Here is a 24,100-nt window from a genome sequence, read left to right on the forward strand (position 1 = left end):
GAATTTTTAAAGTAGAGGTCTCAAATAGGCATATTTCATTTGACCTGCACAGTGTTTTTAAACATTTGAATTCATTGTCAGTTTTTAAATATTGGGAGATTTAGTATAAGAATTTAGACATTAGATTTCCCTTTTAAAATTGGAAGGCCTGTCAATGTTGAGCCGTATTCCTACAAGGCAACAATTGCAGCTAAGTGGCCACCTCCTTTAGATTGGCCATGTACTGTTGTTCCCCCTATATAGCCACCCTGGCCATTGTTTACATTTCTTTTTTGCCCCTTATAGGCATTTGAGTTTATGACCTCTTATTAGAGTTTAAATTAGTTCTCATTTTTGTGTCCTTTATCTTTGAGATTGCAGAGTATTACATCAGCTACTCTGTAAGACAGCTACTGTTAGCTGCTAATTGAAAAGGGGTGGATGTCTTGGATTTTCTCCTATGTCTCTCCAGTAGTTTGAATGGAGAGAAGATAGTTTTTATGCTTCAGATGTTAAACTAAAGGATTTGCCCTGGTGTTAGGTAGAGCATATTAGTTAAGAGACTTCAGAGTGTGGCTGCTTCGATTTGAATCCTGGCTCTTTTGTTAACTAGATGGATGATCTTAGGCAACTTAGCTTCTCTTCAGCCTTGATTTTTTTTCATCTGTAAAATGGGTTTGTTTTGAGGCATAAAGGAGATAATTCATGTAAATAATTGAGTATTGTGCCTAGTACTTAAAGTGCTCACACTTTAGCTGTTATCAGTTTCATATAAAAATGCTAATAGATGTCTTTCAAAATTTTTTTCTCTTTTAGCCAAATGATTTTTCAGTATCACTAAAAGCACAAGGGAAAAACAAGCATTTTAAAGTCCAACTAAAAGAGACTGTCTACTGCATTGGGCAGCGTAAATTCAGCACCATGGAAGAACTTGTAGAACATTACAAAAAGGCACCAATTTTTACAAGTGAACAAGGAGAAAAATTGTATCTTATCAAGCATTTATCATGATACTGCTGACCAGAAGTGACTGCTATACAGTTGTAATTCGTCATGTAATTGAAGACTGAGAAAATATCAGTCCAGTCATGCTTGATTGGAAATTGCTGTTTCTAACTCTATATGAAAATTGACTATAATACATAAGTATTTTTATTATAACTCAGTCCATACATATATACTACATATGCCAAACATCTGCATAGAGCAATTCCTTATCCTTGGTCTTTTGTTTTATTGTTTTTTTTGCTCTTTTTCTCTTTGCTTCTAATATTAAGGTTTTATATTTTGAAAAAATGATGCAGATCGAAAGTCTTTATATGGAAGAATTTCTTTATTGCCTTTCCTTTATTTCCTTGTAAGGGCACCACCTTAGTTACTTCTGCAATGGTTCTCTTCATATAAAATTATTATATCAATTATATCAATATATGGCATATGCTAAAATAAATTTCGTGGAGAGTTGTTAATCTTTTCTGTGACTAAATAGCAATAATAAATGGAAAATTAGAAATTATTTTCAGGTATTATATTTGTCACAAGCCATTGTAAATATCAAGTATGTTGTGTCTGTCATTATTTTTCAAAATTCATTTGTTGTCTTCAGTGTAAAGCAAAACATACGGGACATAGGTTAGAAAACATATCTTGTACAATTTAAATTTACAACTGTTGGAAACAAAAATCTCTAAATTCCTAAGATTATTCCCCCCCCCCTTTGATGCTTCTCTCTCATCTAATTATTCAAGAGAACAAAACAGTCTCTGAGATATTTAGCTTTTCAAACTGTAAATGGATGCTCTAGTGTTATTTTTTTCCCCTAGTGTTATTTTACCAAAGCATCTTGTTTTTGAATATGTTATATCTGTGTCAGTGTGAAAAAAGCTATGGCCAAATTTTGAAGAAGTAAGAGGCAATGAGATACTTGGTTCTCCCCAACCCCACCAAAAAAAAAAATCAGTAATTATCAGGAATAGTATTTCTACTACTCTCATTTTCTTCTTTCAGCTTTGAATTTTATTGACTGGGACACTAAAATTGATGTATACCTGAGGAAAAGATGTGATGTGCTAATGGTTAGAGAAAATTATTTTTAGAATCTTATTTTTGCAGATGCTTCTATTAAGTTTTTGTTCATCAAGCAGAAGTTTGGGTGTATGGATGAGAGGCTACTGTAGCGTATTTAATCTAGTTCTGTACATCACAGAAGAAAACCAGTTATATTTTATGGTCACAGCTTTTCCCCCCACTATAAATTCTGGAGATTTAATTTAAGCAAAGTACCTTCAATATTTTAATAGAAAATACTTACTAAAACCACATAACTTAGTAAATAGTAGAAAGTCATGAGATTTAAAAAAATTTCCCCAATGCTGCCTAAGCAAATGAATGTTTCCATTCTTTAATATGTTATGAACAGACATTTAAGACACCAGAATTACTGATTCTAAAATTGAAGTTGTCTAATTCATGAGGTTTTTGATTTTGTTTTTTTTAATTTGTTTTATTTTAAATGTTTTTTTAATTCTCGAAATCTTCAAGTCATTTAAAGACTTACATTGCCACTGGGTGGCAGCCCTGACTTCTCCCACTAAGCAATAGGAGTTAGCAGATATAGACATCGTACAATTTTCTATCTTCATTACATCTGCTTTTAAAGCCTTTTAGTTCATATTTCATTATCTTCCTCAGCCCCCCTTTGTTTGTTAAGATGATTATTAGTAGGCAAGTTTAATGGAAACAAAAGTCATGTATTCTTACCTTTTTTGCTGTAAAATCACTTGAATATAAATTGAGGAAAATAGTTTTAAAGTAGTTGTAAAATGACTATGTAGCAAACATTTTTTAATTTTAAACAAACCATTTGATGATGCTTTCTTTTTATTCTCCACCTCTTTGTGGTCCCCACCCCCCAGTCTTCCTTATTTAAAAAATGGATATTTGTTTAAAAAAAAGGGGGGAGCAATTCAATTACTACTTTGTATCACAGACATGAGCTATTTATAGCAAACCCTGCAGAGCTGATGTTAAGGATTTTGAGAAAGTAGCTAGGAATGGAGTAGCACTGGAAGCAGAATGCATATTTCTGTGCCATAATTAGATTTATAATAACTAGGGAATTCCTAGATAGTCCATGTGTGCCAATAATAGTTATTGTGTGCTCCTCCTGTTATGTGATGAAACCTCACTGGGAACTACTTAATTTTCTACTTCAACATTTTATCAATTTTTAAAAAGTCTTAAAACCCATCTTTACATCAATGGCTGTTTTTTAAAAGCATGAATTAATTTTCTTAAGAACTAGAACCATCTTAGAAAACATCTACATAGCTAGCTAGTAGCAGGACTTGTATTGGAAGCCAGGTTTCCTTATTCCCAGCCTGATACACTCTATATTGTGACACATTGGCTTCTGTGTGCTTGTTTTTAGATAAGGAGGAAAGTCCTGGGAAGAGCAGTATTACAGTAGTTTTCTTCCACCTGTGAGGAGATGCTTAGCTATCAATTTAAATATTCATAATACACATAACCCTGCCCAACCCACTTCTACAAATAACTTCTCCAAAATCTTGTAAGAAGAATTTTCAGAACTTTATATAAACTCAATGACAAAAAGCTATTGCTGCTGTATGTGTTATTTGGTCATAAGTCCTTAAGTTCAGCTGAATACATATTCACAAAAATATGTTACACATCTTGGACTATAACACAGTAACACAGGCACCTGGCACTATTAAAGATGGTGTGTCGCAGACATATCACTTAAAATCAGAAGGCCTAAGTGCAATCCACTGCCATTGCTGGAAGAATAAAAAGCCTAGCAGATGAGCAACTTGGGTTGTTAGAATGATGTTATCCTCAGATATGTGGATAGATCAGTGGCACATAAGTTATCTCCAGCTTTAATGCTTTAATTCTATCGTCTAATCCAGAGATGGCAAGAAGCAGGGCCACTACTGTCTGTGTAGGTACATTGTGAGAATTAGGAAAAGGCATCTCTTATCTGGGCAAGCCCAGCCACTTTTTTTGCTGTTGAGAAGTCCAAAACTCACCACCACTACCCTTCTCCCATCTTGCAAGGTGCCCTGTTCAGGATACAACCAATACAGTTCAACCCACGATGCTTAAAATAATTGTTAACATTTTAAAATTGGGGGATTTCACATAAAATTCAGAGTTCTGGTTTCCCCTGAAAAATGAGAAGCTGATAATACTAAATTTGAATTCCCGGAAGGCATCAGATGGTATGGATGCTTCCCTTTTTTTAACCAATACATACGGTTTTTAAAAAAGTGTAAAAGAGGCTCTTTCCCAGCTTTTATCCCCCTAGTTCCAAGTCTCCAAATGCAGTTACTGTTAACTCACTGTTTTTCCTGTAACTTGGAGTTATCTGGAAACTTACCATTTTGCAGAAATACTTGAGGTGCAATGTCCAAATCAATAAATTAGGGATGTAGCATTACAGCATGCTTTAACTTTTCCACTTTAATATTCTGCTAGAAGAAAAGGAGATCCTTTGTAATCCTGTATTTATATACATCCTTTAACTGTTTTCGAATGGCTTCACAACTGAGGTTGCTTCTAACTTAAAGTACATTTGATGTAGGATAGATGACATCCTCATTTTATGTTTTGAACAGCATCCAATGAACTTTTTGAAAATGCCATATTACTGCTTCTGGGGAAAACCTGTATTTTATTCTATTGCAAGGCAAAGTAGGAAGCTCCTCTCTTCTGATAAACTGGTTCTATTGGTTTAGCAAGTTTATATGACTCAACTGTCATCTTCTGAACTCTTACAGACCAGCATACTGTGCATACTCCACACCCTAGTTTTTTGCTGTTACATGACCTAAAACCAAATGACCAAAGAAATATATTTTTTTTGTTTACTAATGAGGGGTTCTTTTGATTTGAAAGTATACAGTTTGCTGAGACTTGTTTAATGAGTAGAACATAAACTGGGCTTGGTGAGGTTTTGAAGAGCAGGAGGAGGAGTTTTTGTTATTATTGGCAGTGTTCACGAAGGTAAATGTTTTAAACCACAGTGTCTTTTTGAGGGTATGTTTGTTGGCCGGTGCACTTTAATTATCTCAAATACTTCAGAATAGGCCTGATGCCTACAAAGGATTCACACAAACATTTAATTTACCTATTGGACTGGCTGATTTTCTAAATGTTTCCACTCAAATTACTTTTTTAAGCTGTTTTTAAAGTTCCAGGGAAAGCTGGTCTCAGTATTTTGAAATAATGTTGCAAATTTTATTTGTAGTTATAACTACAAAGAAGACAAAGAGTACTCAATTTCCTCTCCATGTTTTCTTGTACCTCATGGAATGATAATGACTCTGGAACAGGAAAACAAACATAAATAGACAATTAAGAATAGACATCTAAGGTAGTTAAGGTATTTAGTTGCTTTAAATCTCTAGGCTCAGAAATTATGTAGAACATTTGCAGATAGCTTTCGGGAAATTATGGAGACAGGTGGAATCCAGAATGAGACTAAAGTGTCCGTTTTAGGTTAAATACCGGAATGGTTATTAAATTTATGTTTTTTTTGAGCATTTGTAGAAGAAATTAGTGATCCCTGAATAAGCCTGTCTTTTCTTGGAACAAGTAATGCCAAACATATACTTGTTTTGATATGGTTTCTAGACTATAGATAAGGGGGATGTTGTAGAAGACAAGTACTGATTTCATCAGCACGTATGCTAATCACTTGGCATCAAGATAAGAAAAATACCTTTTGAACGGTTATATCTATGTGTATGATTTTGTGTCTTTGTTTTGCTTTTGGAGATATTTATCCTTCAACCACCCATCCAACCACCTCACCTCAAATGTTTGATTGCATAGGTGCCAGACTCTTCTAACCTAGCAAAATGATAGTGAAGAAAATGGACAAATTTGTCCAAAAGCTGTCCTAAAACTTTCATTTCTAGTGATGTAATGCCTAATGGAGAAGTGCTATGAAGGAAAAACAGAGCAAGATGAGGTCGGAGAGTGAGAGTGGGGTGTTAATTTATATAGGATGGTCAAAGGAGGCCTCATAAAACGGACTTTGAGCATATTGTGTGCTTCACTCAATAGAATCACTGACGACTAGGATTAAACCAGTGAATGACTGAAAATACAGCAATCAAAATCATTTGAAAATTATTAAGATCTTCACTTACAGGTCATTGTTTCTGGTTTTCGAATTTTAGAATTGAATAAAATGGTATTTTATTTAAACATGGAACTTTTAACTACAAAGGACTATTCTGAATAAGGCCTGATTCTACATCTTAGGAGGAGTTGTTGGGGAATGTCACATAGAAAAGAATCAGTTATAACTACAGGAAGGAGGGCAGTTTGACAGACTTAAGGGTTTTAATTCATCACACCCTAAGGAAAGAATTGAGGTTAAGGGAGGTTAAATTCCTGATGTTCTGCACTGGTGCCAGACAATAAACGAGGCAGGAAATTGAAGAAAATCTGTTCAGAGGAGGTTGAAAAAGGGCTGTAAGAACCCTGAATACCAGAGCTTGAAAGTGTGTGAAAGTTACATCTGGAGCAGACTCAGTGGAAGCGGGAGTTAGAAAAATCTATAACAAGGAGAATTCCACTGTTTAAATACACTGTGTTACTTCCAGAAAAAAAAAAAAAAAAAGTAATAATTGAGACAGTGGATTACAATTAAATGTCAGATGTGCTAAAACACAGGACATTGATATTTAGGAATCTTGGTAAAGGGAAGAGAACTATTTTGTGCTAAGTAGAGCAAGGAAGGGTTATTGCAATTAATTGACCACGTGGTCTGTGCCAGGGCACCAGGACCTACTCTGCATTTGCACAACCCTAAGAGTGAGTGCCTGAAATTTTGCACGCTGGTGCCTCCCTTGCTTCATTCTAGTCCCAGCCCTATGGGGCTCAGAGGGCTTAGGATTCTCTTCCTTGACCATCAATCTCCTTTTCCTTCCCCACTCTTTTCCACAAAAACCTTTAACTCCTTGCTTTTCCTTCTGTAATTAAATATTCAAGCAGCAAATAGTGTAATAGGAAAAAAAATTCCTATTTCTAGACTATACTTGCTTATGATAGGAAATAGCTTTGTTCTTCCAGCGGTTCATCTTCAGGCATAGGTGACTGATCATCTTCAACTCTGGAAGGCTGTGGAAATTAATCTGAGAAGTGCAGAGGAAATTAATCTGAGAAGTACAGCAACAGGTTAGAGGATAGTTTGGTTTTGGCATGTTGCATTGACAAAATATCACAACCAGCTGATGAGAAAGTGTAGAAAGAGAAGTTCCTCAAAGCCAGAAGAGAAAGGCAAGATCAGAGTCGGGGATCCAGGCAAGGGTAGGGGCTAGCAAGTGAGGCACGGCCCTCCAGAGCTTCTCACACAGTGGCATGGCCCATGCAAAGGTGGATGGTCTGAGTTCCTTGTTCATGGACCAGTCCTGAGAGGAACTGCCATTCAAAAGCTTGTGGCAGGCAGGTAGCATTACCCCTCAGTGCCCCTAGAGGTGTGCTGAGCCCAGGTCAGAGACTCTCTTTGCAGTGGCTTGTAAAGGATTGGCAGGCAGTACTGCCTTGTCAACATGGCAGTGCTGGGCAGGGGCATCTTGACAGGGACCCATGCCCAGGTTGAGCTATCGTAAGACCTCAAGTTTTGGTGAACAACTCTCCTTCCTCCCCCATCGCATAACTAAATGAGTCTTGTTCTTTCTCCCATTTTCTGTTTACTTTCCTTTTCCTTTTCCTTTTCATCCTCAGTCTGTTTTCCCCTCAACTTTTCCATCCTTGGGCTTTCCCATGCCATTCTCCCAGTTGGAATGCTTAACTGCAAGTACATCTTTCCTATCCAAATCTAAATAGGTACATCCTTGGAATTCCTTATGGAGGATTGTCCGTTCTCTAAAGCCTTTGCTAATCTCCTAGATCACTAACTCTTTTATGTCCCTCAGACACATTGTGAGCCCTCCTTTGATACTAATTGGGAGGCAGTAAGGTGAGTGAAAAGAACTTGGAGTTAGGTAGATCTCTGTTGGAATTCCTGTCTCCATCCCTGACTGGCTCTGGGATCTACAGTAAATAAATTTCAGATGTGTCCTCATCTGAAAAGTTGGGAATCAAATTTTATCAATACCTTGAAAGTCTGTCGTATAATATATGGAAATGTGTATAGAGTGCAGGGATCAAGGAGAGGATGCAGCAAGTGTCCTTGACCTTGGTGTAGTTAAAAGATAAACAGCGAATACTTATTGTATACTTACTTTGCCAGATTCTGTTCTAAGTGTACCGTCTCATATAATCCTCACAACAGCCCTACGAATTAGGTACTATTATAATTGTCTCCAATTTACAGAGGAGGACATTAAAACATTGTTTAAAAGACTTGGCGAAAAAAACACAACTAGTAAGTGGCAGAGCCCCAATGCCAACCCAGTCTGGCTCCAGAGCCCATGCTTTTAATGACCACCCTCTAATAGGTGTCACCAACTGGAAGCTTTTCTTTGCTGATCCAGGGGCCAAAGTGAAAGATGGGCAGCCCACAAAGGGCCAGCCAGTCAGAGCAAATAAACCCTAATGTATTTATTGTTAATATTATTAATATAACAAATGGTTAATACAGCATTTGTGAAGACCTACTGTGTTCCTGGCACTGTGCTAATGTGCTTTGTCTACATTCTTTAATTCCCACAAATATTATGCAAGTCATCATTGTTTTATAAAAACGACGCTCATAGAGTTGCTTTCTTCCCCTTCACATTAAAAGAGCGCTACTTTTCCCATCCAGTCCTCAGCCTACAACTATCTAGCTTCTGATCCAAGTTCTCCACTGAAACTCCTCTTACTGAGATTACAAATGACCTTCTAGGTGATGTAAATCCAGGAGACATTTTTTGATAATTTACTCAGTGACTCTCTTCTGCACCCCCCTTGGTGATCACTCCATCCCTCATCATTTCCAAGACCATAGTTTGTTCCAGGACCACCTCTCTGGCCTATTTATTCCCCCTATATCTTCCTATGTCATTTTGCTTGTGCTGGTCCTTTAAATGCAGGTCTTCTCCTGGAGCGTATCCACCCATCTCTTTAATCTACATACTCTCCCTGAATGTTCTCACCCACTTCCTGGTCTTAGCTACCATTGAAATGCTGAACATAGGGGAAGTGGTGCCATACCCTGACACTCATAAACTGAGACAAAGATCATTTGAATATTGGAGACTCCCCCTGCCCATATGAGCACCTCAAAGTCAAGTGTATCGAGCTGAACACATGCAGCCTTTTTCTGTACCATCCCCAACCCTGCCTGCCCTGCTCCCACCCCACCCTCCTTAACATTATTTAGGTTGAGGTGCTGTCATCCACCTAGTTATTCAAACCTAGAACCTGAAAATAATGTTTGCCTCCTCCTCCTCCAATCCACTCAACATCTAGGAGCTGTCAATTCTACCTCCATCATTTGAATTTAGTCACTTCTCTACAGACATGGGAAAACCTAGTGGAAGCCAACATCTCTCAACTGGCTGACCGACATCCCTCCCTCCTGGCCCACCTGCCTCCAGTCTGGCCGCTTCCACGATTTTCTCTACCCTAGTCATAAATTTTTTAAAGCTCAAATGCAGGGAATGACAGATTATATTTGAGCTTTTAACCCTTCCTTTGACCCTCATTGACTCAGGATAAACTCTAAGCTCCTCAACAAGGCATTCAAAGCTCCCTCTTGAGTCCTGTTTTTGTCTGCCTTTGAGCCCCATTTCTTGCGACTCCAACCTTGCTCTCCAGTTGCATCAAACTTCTCGTGGTTTCCTAAACACGCTATGGCTGGCTGATTGTTTTCAGCATTTAATACTCAGCCCAAAGTCACCTCCAGGGAGTCTTTTCTGATCACCCAGGCTGGGTTAGGTGTTTCTCTTTAATGCTCCTTTATTCCCTTGTGAATATTCCTGTCACTTCATTTTCAGTATTGATTTGTGATTATTCTCATGTCCATTTTCTCCACTAGGTTTTGGTTGAGGGCAGGAACTATCGAATTCCCAGGATCTAGTACATAATAAGCCCTTAGTGAATGTCTGTTGAATGAATAAATAAGTAACTTTCCCAAGGTTATATTGCAAATAAATTCTGACACTGGAACCAAAATGTGTTGCACTCTAAAATTCATGTTCTTTCCACTGAAGCGTTTGCACATGTGGAGTGTTTAGAGTCTTTAAAAATCTGACATTTTAAGGGGCCAAACCCTATCATAAGATTTTCCTTCCAATTTAGAACATTTAAATAAAGTTTTCAATAATACATTCACATGGTTCAGTAATCAAAAAACATAAAAAATAACACAGCACCCACAAGAATTGAAAGCAGGGTCTTGAGATATTAGTACATCTGTGTTCAGAGCAGCATTATATTCACGATAGCTAAAACGTGGAAGCAAATCAAGTGTCCATCAATGGATGAATGGATAAGCAAAATGTGGTATATGGACTATTTTTCAGCCCTAGAAAGGAAGGGAATTCTGCCATATACTACAAAATGGGCAAAACTTGAGGACATTATGCTAAGTGAAATAAGCAAGTCACAGAAAGACAAGTACTGCATGATTCCACTTATATGAGGTACTTAGAGTAGTAAAAACCATAAAGACAGAAGTATAATGGTGGTTTCCAGGAGAGGGGAGAAGGCGGAGTTACTGTTTAATGGATATAGAGTTTCAGTTTTACAAGATGAAAAGAGTTACGTGGACAGATGTTGGTAATGATTGTACAACAATTTGGATGCATTTGATACCACTGAACTGTATACTTAAAAATGGTTAAGATGGTAAATTTATGTTATGTGTATTTTACCACAATAAAAACAATTTTTTAAAAATCCCCAAACAAACAAAATGTAGTGGAGTCTCGTTCCCATTTTTCTCCTCTGTCTTCCCAATTCCCACTCCCTTTGCCCCAAGGTAAACAATCTTGGTAGTTTCTCTATCTCCTTCCAGGTTTTCTTTTTGCATATGCAAGCAAATATGAAGCTATATATTCTTCACCTCCTGACTCTATAAAAGATATTTAGAAAAAATTTTTTAAACTTCTCTACTTTTTTTGAAGTGGAGATGTAGAGAAAGAGCTAATCAGTACCTAGCTTGCATGAACTCACAGGAGAGAGACTTGGAAGAGAACAGCTATTTGATGAGAAGTTTAGATAATCTTGCCTGCTACTGCCAGGGGTGCCTCTGGAGACCACCAGGGTCCCCCAGGGCAGAGCCTATGATCCAGGTATCTCCCCCATGCAGATTCTTAAGCTTCCCAGAGTTATCTTTTCTCTGGAACTCTCTTAGGCCACACCCCCTGATGCAACATCTGGGTTTGGGCAGAAAGGAGGGTGCTGCCCAGCCCGCTTCTCCTGAGCTGTCTGGGCTGGCTCCTCTTTCCAGAACAATTCAGGCTTTACAGCGACTCAGACTCAGCTCCAACTTCTGCGTTCTGAAGCAAGGATGGCTGATATGGAAAGAGTGCTTCATTCTGGAAGGAAACAATGTTCCAGGTCAAACTGAGCCTGCCAAACAGAGACCCTCACAATGGTTCTAGAAGAAATCGAGACAAGTCTTATCATGTGGTTTTCCTACGCCTTGATTCCTTGTTTGCTCGTGGGTAAGTATGAATCAGAATACCGCCTACAGTCTGGGACTCAAATATAGGTTAAGAAGGTGAAAAATACTTTCCCAGGGTTTGGGGTTGCAATATATGCATAGAACATCTTATGTCTGTTTTTGAAAAGGTTTCTCACCTCCTAATCCTCCGTCCCCACAAAGAAAAGGCCTGCATTCTGTTTAGAAATCTCTTAATGTCCACAGAACAATCTAGGAAGATAAAGCATCAGAACAAATAGTTTAAAGGTTAGCAGAGATCCATGCATTTTGTTATTTATCTTACTATTTAGTTTTAAAAGCCACAACATAGTTATTATCTCAGTCTTTCTGTGTGTGCCTCAGAGATGTTCACTGTACGGACAGGTTTAAGTAAAGATTCTAACAAAATACACGTGAATAAAAAGACATAATTTGCAACCTTAATATTGGGTACAAGACTTATGAAAATTGGAATTCTCTCCTGGTCACTTCAGAAAAGGTAGCAGTCAGGTACTCCATACCATTTTTAAAAGTATTTGGTTTGGGACATTTTGCCTGCCAGTAAGATTACATAATTTTCTCTGCTCCATTTCTGGCTGCTTGCACCTACATGTTATTGTTCTGAAATCGCAGCTTTCGCTTTTGATGTTTCTTCCTGTCAAATAACATTTAAGAGAAATTTCTAATTTGAATACACCAAGGTACTAGGCACTTTGCAGTGTCTGTGGGTGTCTTGAGTACTTTCTTTTTTTTTGAGTACTTTCTTTTTTTTAACACTGAGAACTAATTATTCTAGTTAGTTTAAATCAGGTAACAAATCAGTGCCGAGGTGATTAGCAAATGTTTAGAGCTGACTTAAACATCAAATTTATGCCTGTGTAGCTCAAAACCCTTCACAACTCTATGTCTCAGCACATGATGAGCAAATTTGCTGTTTGTTTCATGACACACCATATTTAGGCCCCAATCCTATTTCTCACTACTCCTTGAAAACAAGTATGGGCCACAGGCGGCTGCTGTCTTCACAGCTGGCGCATCACCCCCTCATTTCCTCCTCCTGGTCTTTACTGTTGTTCTTTCCTTCAGAAGCTCCCTCTCCAGTCCTTACCCCATCCCAAACCCGTCCTCCCATCATCATGCCAGATGGGTCCCTGCTCCTGCAGCCCCTTCCCAGACCTCCCTCCTTTGATCCTTGACCCCATGTACTCTGTTTCAGTGGGTTATTTCTGTTTCCGGCACTGGCCTGAAGGCAGGGCCTAGGCATCTTTCCTGGCGTCCCCACAGCCCCTAGCATAGGCTCAGCATGTTAGTTGATTGGTTAGTTACTTGACTGATTGATTAGTTGGTGGCACAAACAAGTTGTTAGGAAAACACTCCTCCACTAAGCTAAAGGGAGAAGATGGGGTGGCCAAATGAGAAGGGGAAAGGCCAGCATATTTTTCCTGATTTTTTTTTTTTAATTAAGGTATAACTGACATATGACATATTAGTTTCAGGTGTACAACATAATGATTTGATATTTGTATGTATTGTGAAATGGTCACTGTAATAAGTCTAGTTAACAGCTGTCACCATACAAATTTTTTCTTCTTGTGATGAAGACTTTTAAGATCTACTTTCTTAGCAACTTTCAAATATGCAGTACAGTAACTATAGTCACCATGCTATATATTACATCCCCATGATTTATTTATTTTATAACTGGAAATTTATACTTTTTTGATCCCCTTCACCCATTTTTTTAATTTGACATTTTCTTCAATGAGGTAGTCTAGTCTTTTAAGCCTTTACCTGAAAACTCCTATTTCAAGTAGACCTGGAGGTGAGTACTCTTCAGACACCTGTAAACTTACACAGAAATAAAAACAAAAACAAACAAAAAACTACAACCACCATCCCTGTCCCCCTCCACCACCCACCCCCCCAAAAAAAACCAAAAAAACCCACCAGTGGTAGAAGCCACAAGGATGTCAGAGTGAGAAAGACCTGTGTGTGAGTTTTGACTTTTATCACTTGCTTGTTCAGTGAATATATCGCTATCACTTCAGTTTCCTCATCTGCAAAATGGTCAAAATAGCTACCTTTCAGCTGGGAGGTGTCAAACGAGATTATGCAAACAAAGGCACTCTGAAGATGTAAGTGTGCCCACCCCCATGTTACTTTTCATCTGTTGGTTATGCAAACCGATGGTGGTGTCAGCAGTTATTTGCTTTAGCTGAGGTTGCCTTTATGCAATTTTGACCATTTACTCTGGACTGTGTAGGAGCCTGCAGTGATTTCTGCAATGTCTAAATGAACTTCTACTACTTACTCTAGATCCTTGGGACAGATGGGTAGAGGTCTTGCTCTCTTTTACAGAATTTATTTACCTTGCCCTGTCCCTTTCAAATAATAGTGTGTAATTCAGGAGACTGATTCCCACTACCAATAATAATAATAATAATAGTAATAATAACAGCAATAATAACAGCAACAATGACCATCGCAACTGCCATTTATGACCGCACACCGTGCTCTGGATTAGCAAAAATGTTCTCTTGACATCTCACATCAATCCTGCAAGGTAGGTGATATAACCCCCATTTTATACAATAGGAAATAGAGACTCAGAGAGGTTCAGCTATTTGCCCAAGTGTATATATCTAATAAGTGGGAGAACTGGGATTTGACTCTGGTTCTGCTGCCTACAGAGCCTGTGCCCTTTGTACTTCTCTGCAGAAGAAGCTGAGACATTGAAGCAGGTCAGAAAAAGTTTAGAGGGACAAAGCAAAAGGAATAAAGAAGATGTTGCTATGTTTTCTGACACATTTGCTATAAGGGCTGTTGGAGGTAAAGGTGGCAGAACAGAACCCAAATGAGGGGAGCTGACAGCAGACCCAGTGAGGGGAAGCCAGAATGGCGATTCCAGGGAGGAGATGCAAGGGGTTCTGCCTGGGAAATGTGCCCAGGGACTTTGTGGTGGGCATAAACCTCAGAATGGCACAAAGGTCTAATGTGAGATAGGAATTCAGGGGAAAAAATCAGGCCGAGGCTAATTTCACTAAGGAGCCAAGACTTGGTTCACCTGTTTCGTTTTCATTCATTCTGTATTTCTGAGCGCCTGCTGTGTGCTGCGTTCTGGGTTAGGTGCTGGTTAGATATGAACAAAACAGTGTTTCCTGTCTTCAGGAAACATAAGAACCTGCTGGGAAATACATCTAAGTCTTTAGGGATTTATCATTCATAGTTTTTTTTTTTTTTATTGAAGTATAGTTGATTTATAATGTGTTAATTACTGCTGTATGGCAGAGTGATTCAGTTATACATATATATACATTCTTTTTTATATTCTTTTCCATTATGGTTTATCCCATGATATTGAATATAGTTCTCTGAGCTACACAGTAGGACCTGTTGTTTATCCATTCTATACATAAAAGCTTACATCTGCTAACCCCAGCCTCCCACTCCATCCCTTCTCCCAACCCCCTCCCCCTTGGCAACCATCAGTCTGTTCTCTATGTGCATGATTCCATTTCTGTTTCATAGATAGGTTCATTTGTGTCATATTTTAGATTCCACATATGAGTGATATCATATATCGTTCATAGTTTTAACTATTTTTCAGCTACCTGAAGTAAGGTCTAGATCAGTGGTTCTCAATCTCAAGTGCACATTGGAATTAACTGGAGAGCTTTTAAAAGTACAAATGCCAGGATTTCACAGCCAGAGGTCTGATTTAACTAATCTAGGGTGTTGCCTGGTCTTTGGGATTTTTCAAAACTTCCTGGGTGGGGCTCCTTAGAGAAGTGGTTTATTCCATAACTGGGAAGAGAAAATAGAAGTTTGGAGCAGAATCTTGTGGTAAGGAAGGAAGTGCTCAAAAAAGGATGGGGGCCAAAATGCAACAAGTATCCTGGATTAGATCCTGGAATGAGAAAAGGACATTAGTGGAAAATTTGACAAAATCCACACAAAGTTTGTAGTTTAGTTAATAGTAATGTACAATGTTAGTTTCTTAGTTTTGACAAATATATCATGACTATATAAGATGTTAGCATTAGGGGAAGCTGAGTGAAGGGTGTACAGGAACTCTGTGTACTTACTGTCTGCATTTTTTCCCTATAAATCTAAAATTATTCTAAAAATTAAAAGTCTATTAATAAAAATAACATGAAAAAAGAGAGTGAGAGATGGGAGTAAGTCAAAAGGACACAAAACCCAAGAAAGCTCCCAATGGCCAAAGCTGGAACAATTTGAGTAACAAAATAAATAACGATAGAATAAAATAAATTTCCATTACAAATGGTGGAGAAGGAAGAGCTCTTTCTTACAGAATTCCAGTTAACACATAGAAAATCACAATTAAAACATCACAGCAATGATTGTTGCAAGTAACATCCACCAATAAACACAAAAATTAATGGATGAAAGTTGGGGGAGAGAGAATATTTGCATAGTGTCACAGTATCTCCCCTAAGTTATTTATTAATTATAAAGGGGAAAATGGTCATTTTATAGTGAAGACACCACCTTAGCCAAGTGGTCAAAGTTAACACCACCAGTAATAAGACATAGCAACATCATGTATTCCCTGTGAGTATGTGCCAAAAATGCACAACCTTAATCAAATCATGAAAAAACATTAAACAAACCAAAACTGAGAAATAGTCTAGAAAACAACTGACCAGTACCCGTAAAAAATGTCAAGGAAAGATTGAGGACAGACTGAAGAAGACTAAGTGTAGATATGACAACTAAATGTGGGATCCTGGATTGGTTCCTGAAAAAAAAGGAAGGAAGGAAGGAAGGCAGGAAGGAAGGAAGGAAGACTTTAGGGGAAAAAATCGGTGAAATTCGAATAAATACTGAGGCTTCATTATTGATATTGGGCCAATGTTAATATCTTCCTTTTCATATTTGTACTATGGTCATGTACATCTGGAAGGCTGAATGAAGGGTATATGGAAGCTCTCTGTACTATTTTTGCAACTCTTCTGTAAGTCTGAAATTATTTCAAAATAAAACTTAAAAAAAAAAACCCACAAAAAGCCACCTCCCCAGTGATTCTCATGGGCAGCCAAGGTTGAAAACAATTAGAACTCTATATACCAGTGCTTCTCAAACTTTAATATGCTTATGAATTACCTGGGGGATCTTGTTAAAATGCACATTCTGGTTCTGTAGGGCACAGGTTGCAGCCTGAGAGTCTGCATTTCTAATAAGCTCCTGGGTATTGTGATGCTGCTGATCCAAAGGCCATACTTTAAGATCCTGAAGCAGTAGATCACTTTCCTGAGGCATGAATTGGTTTGCATACCTTTTGAAGCTGGGGTGTGGGCACTAGTTACTTAGGCAGCGAGTGATGCCAGCAACCTGCTTAGCAGCCATGTCCTAGCTCAGCCTTGCTCTTTTCTTCTTCTGGTCACATACAAGGGGATTCTCTTTGAAATAATTTACTGTATTCGAGGGAGACATTTTAGGGTATCGTGTCAGTTCATGGTATCAGTATCCCCTGAAGTGCAAGCCCCATGGGGTAGTCAGAATGATGGTCCCCCAAAGACATCCACGTTCTAATTCCTGGAACCTGTGGATACGTTACCTCTTATGGAAAGAGGGATTTTAAAGATATGATTAATGTTATGGGATTTTGAGATTAGGAGATTATCCTGGATTATCAGTGTGGGCCCAATCTAATCACATGAGTCCTTCAAAGCTGAGAACCTTTCCTGGATGCACTGAGAGAGAGATGGGAGGACAGAAAAAGAGGCAGGAGAAATTTGAAGCATGAAAGGGACTCAACCAGCCATTGTTGGCTTTAAAGATGGAGGAAGGAGGAGCCATGCACAAGAAGGTGGGTGGCCCCCAGCAGCTGGGAATGGCAAGAAAACAGTCTCCCCTGGAGCCTGCGGTCCTGCCAACACCTTGATTTTAGCCCAGTTAGACCTGTATCAGATTTCTGACCTATGGAACTGGAAAATAATAAATCCGTGTTGTTTTCAGATACTACATTTGTGGGAATTTGTTACAGCAGCAATAGAATACTAACAGGCCGCAAGAAAGAGGGATCAGCTTTGTGAATGCAGCTCTATGCAAAAAATGTTGCTTAGCTACTTTCTGCCACACTGAGCAGCAGAATCTTAAATAGTCACAGTCACCTGGCTCAAGTCTCTATTGGAAACACCCAAGAGGCTCCACCCAGTGGGCCTTCTTGAGATACTGGAGTCAGACTGCTAGAACAAGAACAATTCTCTACAGTAACGGGAGCATAACTATTCACAAGGAGCCAAACAATTATACAGAAGATATTCCAATATCTTGGTCTAGCTCCGTTGCGAATTCTCAACCAGTGTGGCTGAGGAAATAATTATTCCCAATTTTGCACCCTTCTCGCTGTGGCCAATATGTCTTTCCTGTTCACACTGTAAGCTTACTCTCCCCTCCCGCCTTGAGTGCATTCTTTGTTTTTGCATTTGCTCATTCACATCAGGAAGAGTCTCTATTAACTGGTTTCTTCAGAGACTTGAAGAAAGGCTGGTAGACGACATTTCTTGTTAATGAGAATGGTGGGTGGATAACGAAGTTTCCTTTTTCTCCACTGAATTGTGTTCTCAGGACCACAGTGAGCCTTGTCTAACAACTGGAGGGGTTTCACCTATGAAACACTTCATAGGTGAAAGGAGTCACTTTCAGCTTGGAGTCTGAGCTGAAAATAGACTTCCCTATTTAGTGTTCTAGCATAAAATGGATCTTTCCTCATGTAGGGCCACCATGCTTTCTATGTAACCCAATTAAACATCCCCTGGCATCAGTAGTTCATGGGCATTACTGATTTTCCATCTCATTCCCAATGTGTATGTGTGCTACATAAACAACAACAAAACAAAGAAGGAATTTGGAATATACGATACAAATGGCATAAAGATATTGAAGATGTTGCTTACAGGGCTCAGAAAGAAGCAGTAGTTTTCATTTTAAGACAGGAATGAAACTGAGTATTTTGCCCATAGTGGAGTTAGATTTGGAACTTCACAGGTAGGAGAAGACAGTTACACAAGTGCAAACTGCTGCATAACATAATGGAGCCACCTAAATTTTGGGACATCTCTTGCTGTTGTCCTGCCTGTGTGCCTCTCATGAAGAAAGATATACCCAGAAACTCAACCTCAGAGTATGTTGCTTAAAGCCTTGATGAGTGCCCTGGTCATTAGGAGACCTAATTGTTAGGTCTCCCACCCTAAACAGGTGTCCCTCACTGATTTAATTGACTGCACCTTATTCTACAACTTTACTTTTCTCCTAGGTGCATTTCATCCTGTTTGAATTTATCCTATCATGGTCTTTTAAAATGTATCTTGTCATGCAGATAATCAGAATTAATGCTAATTTTTTAGGTGTGATGACACTATGTTTGTATTTTTTAACTGAAATTTTGTTGAGGTAATTCTAGATTTATATGCAGTTATAAGAAATAATACAGAAAGCCCAGTTTCCCCAATGGTATTTCGCAAAACAATAGTATAATATCACAACCAGGATATTGACATCATTGATACAATCCACCTGTCTTATTCAGATTTCCCCAGCTTTACTTGCACTAGTTCGAGTGTGTGTGTGTGTAATAGGTTTGTGTATTTATTGCCACAGTCAAGATACTGAACAGTTCCAGTATCACAACGATACTCCTGTTGCCTTTTTAGAACCTCCGCCTACTGTGCCTTTCCCCACTGTTCCTAACCCCTGGCAACCATTAATCTGTTCTCCATTTCTAAAATTTTGCCATTTCAAAATGTTATAAAAATAGAATCATACAGTATGTAACTTTTGGGGGGTTGGGTTTTTTCACTTGGCATAATTTCCTAGAGATTCATCCAGATTGTTTTATGTAGTGATAGTTTGTTCCTTTTTATTGGATATACCATAATTTGTTTAACCATTCACCTGTGGGCCTCTGGGCTGATTCCAGTTTGTTTATAGACATTGTTGTGCAGATCTTGTGTGATATAAATTTTTACTACTTTGGGATAAATGCCCAAGAGTGCAACTGGTGGGCTGTATAGTAATTACAAGTTTAGTTTCACAAGAAACTGCTGAACTATCTTCCAGAGTGGCTGTACCACTTTATATTCCCACCAGCGATGTATGAATGACTTTCCCTGCATCCTCACCAGGGTCTGGTATTGTTACTTTAAAAATTTTTAGTCATTCTGATGGCTGTGTGGTGCTATCTCACGGAAGTTTTAATTTGCATTTCCCTAATAGCTAATGATATTGAACATCTTTTCATGTGCTCATTTGCCATCTGTATGTGCTTTTTGGTGAAATGACTCTTCATGTCTTTTGCCCATTTTCTAATTGAATTGTTTGCTTTTCTACTGTAGGGTTTTGAGTATTCTTTGTATGTATATTCTAGATATGAATCCTTTGTGTGATATATAGTTTGCAAATACTTTCTCCCAGTCTGTATCTTGTATTTTCATCCTCTTAACAGGGTCTTTTGCAGAGCAAGATATTTTAAGTTTGATGATGCCCATTTATAAATGTTTCCTTTTATGGATCTTGCTTTTGGTGTCAAGTCTAAGAAATCTCGGTCTAGCTCTGAAGATTTTCTCCTATGTTTTTTCCTAAAAGTTCAGAGTTTCATATTTTGCATTATTAAGTCTATGGTCCACTTTGAGTTAATTTTTGCATAAGGTGTGAGATTTAGGTTGAGGTTTTTTATTTGCCTGCAAATATCCAATTGCTCTAATATTATTCGTTGAAAAGGCTATCCTTCCTTCATTGAATTGCTTTTGTACCTTTGCCAAAAATCAGTTGAGCATTGTGTGGGTCTATTTCTGGGATATCTATATTGTTTCATCAATCTATATGTCTATTTCTTTGTCAATACCACACAATCTTCATTACTGTAAGTCTTAAAATTGGGTAGATTGATTTCTCTCACTTTATTCTTTTTCACAGTTGTTTCAGTTATTCTCGTTCCTTTGCCTTTGCTTATAAATTTTGGAAAAAGCTGGTATATATCTACAAAAAACCTTGCTGGGATTTTGATAGGAATCACGTTAATCCTGTATATCAATTTGGGGAGAATTACCATTTTAACTATGTCAAATTGTCCGATTCATGAGCACAGTATGTCTCTCCATCTATTTATATTTTCTTTGAAATCTTTCACCAGCATTGTGGAGTTTTCCCCATACAAATCCTAGATATGTTTCGTTAGATTTACACCTGAGTTTTTCTTTTGAGGGAGGGAATGATTGTAAATAATATTTTAAATTTCTGTGTATAAGTGTTCATCTCTAGTATTTAAAAGTACAACTAATTTTTAATGTTTATCTTGTATCCTATGAACTTGCTGAACTCACTATTAGTTTTAGGAGGTTTTTTGGTAGATTCTGTGGGATTTCCTACGTAGCGTGCAAATAGGGGGAGATTAATTACTTCTTTTCCAATCTGTAATGCCTTTTACTTCCTTTGTTTGCCTTATTACAGCTGCTAGAACTTCTAGTACAATGTCGAGTAAAAGTGATGAGGGTGAGCACCCTTGCCTTGTTCTTGCTTTTAGGGGGAAAGAATTCAGTCTTTCACCATTGAATAAGATGTTAACTGTAGGTTTCTTATAGATGGTCATTATCAAATTGAGGTAACTACCTAATGTTCTTGACTCGAAGAGAGGTTTTTTGTTGTTGTTGTTTTCTGTTTTTAAATCATGAATGGATGTTGAATTTTGTAAATGCTTTTTCAGTGTCAACTGATATGATTGTATGATTTTTCTTCTTTAATTTGTTCATGCAGTGGATTACATTAATTGATTTTCAAATATTGAACCAGCCTTGCATACCTGGAATAAATTCCACTTGATCATGGTGCATAATCCTTTTTATACATTATTGAATTTGGATTGCTAGTATTTTGTTGAAGATTTTGGCATTTAAGTGCATGAGATATATTGATCTGTAGTCTTTTGTTTTTTTAAATACATACTACCTTTACCTGATCTTGGTATCAGGGTAATACTGGCCTCATAAATTAGTTGGAAAGTGCTTTTTCCTCGTCTATTTTTTTGAAGAGATTGTATAAAATTGGTGTTAATTTCTCTTTAACTATTTCATAGTATTCTCCAGTGTAATCATCTGGGCCAGGAGAGTTCATTTATGAGAGTTTTAGAATTATGAATTAGAGCTTTATATTTACATAGCTTTATAATCTTCACATATCTGACTAGGGAAATGTTTTGTCTACTTTACCAGAGGAAGGATGTCAGAGAGGACCACACTCCACCCTCCCATGTGACCTCACTGCAGCTGGCTCTTTTCCTTTTCATCCCTTGGGTGATTACAAGTTTAAAGGTGGGGAGGGCAGGAAGCCTCCCTTGTGGGTACCCTAGGTGTTTCTTCACAGGGCAGGCCGTGGATGCTGAGAGTGAGATCGGGATGCATCACCAGGGTCCTACATTAGAGAAGAAGCAAGGGCACCAGGTGGGGTGTCCCTGGCAGCACCCATCCTCTCGTGGTTACAGCGCTGGATAACGAACAGCAGGTGCCAATCTGGAGACAGGCGCACAGATGAAAAGTCCCAGGCGAGGGTCCCAGCCTCACACACACCATGCTGTCGATATTATCACTGCAACTGTAACAGCAAAGGGAGGCAGGTGTTGGGCATTGAAAGAAGAGTGTGTGAAAGTCGGAGGGGAAGACCATAGTGGAAGATCCAGACTGCACCCTGGGTTACATGCAAGGATGAGCCCTGGGGCTGCAAAGTCCTTAAGAGGGCAGGTTCAGCTTCACAGGCCTCTTTGATTCTGTGTGCAAACTGTAGACCCACTGTGTGCACACTCTGAGCACACAGCTGTGTGAGCAGGTGCTTGAATCCCGGCTGGCTCAGAGGGCTGCAGGCTGCCTGGGGCGGAGCCTCCGAGCTGGCTTGGTGCCTTTCTGCACTGGACTCCTTCCACGGCAGACCTGAGCCTGCACTTCCCAGATGGCAGCTGCGCCCTGTTTGGCCTTCTTGGGGACACAAACGAATTGCTTTGGTACCTGAGGATGGCAGTAGCAGGAGAGGGTGGTGATGAGAAGCTGGCAGGAGCCGGTATGGGTTTGCCATATAGGGGTGGGGCGCTTATGCAACTTGCTTTAGGTCACATAATAAGTGGCAGAGTCAAGGCCTGCATCTAGAGCAACATGACATAAGGGTTGTTCATAATGTGCTTCAGTTTTCTCATTTGTACAACAGAGAAACTAATGGTCCTTACCTCCCAGTATGGTCATGAGGATTAAATGAGATAATCGTGTGACAACCTAGCACACGGCCTAGATAAAGCATGGTAAGTGCTCAATAATATTAGCCATTATTATTATTAATATTAACATGCCATTCAATCACCAAAGGCAGAATTACAATGATGATAGCAAAAATTTAGCATGAACACAAGTATGGTGACATTAGAGTTGTTTCTAGTTCCTAAGCATGTTTGGCTTTTCATTAGAAACTAACTTGAAGCTATGGCATTTCCCCCGATGCCAGCCCCCTGAGCTTACCTGTCAGCCTGTCTATCTGCCTTGGTCCCAGATGGAGTGGCTGTTCTGCCTGCCCCTCAGAACCTCTCTGTACAATCAACCAACATGAAGCATGTCTTGACGTGGGGCCCAGTGATTGTGCCTGGAGAAATAATACACTATTCTGTCGAGTACCAAGGGTGAGTTTTGTTTTTTGTTTTTTTGGTGTTTTTTTTTTTTTTTTTCTTCAGTTTTTCTCTTTTAGACATTAGTTGATTCCTCTCCAGGAATCACAACCTTCATTCCGGAGCTCAAGGAAGCTTTGTGAGCCCAGGGAGAGGTTATTGCCCATGATCTGCATCCTCTGTCTGCATGGGCACTGAGAGAGTTGAAGCAACAGGGATATTGTCCCATGGATTTGACAGTGAACTCCCTGGGAACACAAACATGTATAAACACTTTTTGGTGAAGCTTCTTTCCAACAGTGAGTCAATTGTCTAATGCTGAAGAAAATTTTAAGAAGAAACGAGTTTGCCTCTGACTTGAGGTGGAGAAATCACTGGGGACTCAGATCCTCTGGGGGTGGGGGAGACCTCAGTTTTCCTGACTGTGTGCTTGCCCCTAGAAGCCAAAACAAATTGTGATCCTATAGGTCAGCTGGCCCTTCTCCAGGTGTCCAGGCCCTTGGAGCTGTCAAGGAGTGACAGGAACACAGAAGGTGCTCAATATATTTCATTAACAATTTATACAAACTGAACAGCTACATGTGCAGACATTCTCTTAGGCTCACGGGTACAGTCGACAGAGCTTCTGGACAGAGGGAGCTTACATTTAGAGGAGGAGACAGTAAAAAGGTAACGAAATAAGTACACGAGGTCTGCACTGTCCAGTGTGGTAGCCACTAGACACAGACAGCTATTTAAATTTAAATTAATCAAAGTTAAATTAAATTAAATTAAAATGTGTCTTTCCCAGTCATACGAGCCACATTTCAAGTTCTTAATAGCCACATGCGGCTAGTAGCTACCATATA

The 24,100-nt window shown here is 38.8% G+C and overlaps 2 protein-coding genes across 10 annotated transcripts in view; both read left to right on the forward strand.

Annotated features, from left to right (window-relative positions):
* NCK1 (NCK adaptor protein 1) overlaps window positions 1–6,657 on the forward strand; it is an 89,073-nt gene extending 82,416 nt beyond the window's left edge. For both annotated transcript variants that reach the window (XM_036850141.1, XM_036850142.1), the window contains exon 4: window positions 796–6,657. In XM_036850141.1, coding sequence (XP_036706036.1) covers window positions 796–990 — 195 coding nt within the window. In that variant the 3' untranslated portion in view covers window positions 991–6,657. The remainder of the gene's footprint in view (window positions 1–795) is intronic.
* A 4,672-nt stretch (window positions 6,658–11,329) lies between these two features.
* IL20RB (interleukin 20 receptor subunit beta) overlaps window positions 11,330–24,100 on the forward strand; it is a 36,978-nt gene continuing 24,207 nt past the window's right edge. For 6 of the 8 annotated variants that reach the window (XM_036851674.1, XM_036851679.1, XM_036851677.1 and 3 more), the window contains exons 1-2: window positions 11,373–11,612; window positions 23,141–23,267. In XM_036851674.1, the coding sequence (XP_036707569.1) occupies window positions 11,540–11,612; window positions 23,141–23,267 (200 nt within the window). In that variant the 5' untranslated portion in view covers window positions 11,373–11,539. Of the gene's footprint in view, window positions 11,613–20,414; window positions 22,112–23,140; window positions 23,268–24,100 lie in introns of those variants that run through there. The other 2 variants (XM_036851682.1, XM_036851678.1) reach the window with 2 other exon arrangements.

This window comes from Balaenoptera musculus, chromosome 4 (assembly GCF_009873245.2).
Source record: "Balaenoptera musculus isolate JJ_BM4_2016_0621 chromosome 4, mBalMus1.pri.v3, whole genome shotgun sequence".
In the NCBI taxonomy this organism is placed as follows: Eukaryota; Metazoa; Chordata; class Mammalia; order Artiodactyla; family Balaenopteridae; genus Balaenoptera; species Balaenoptera musculus.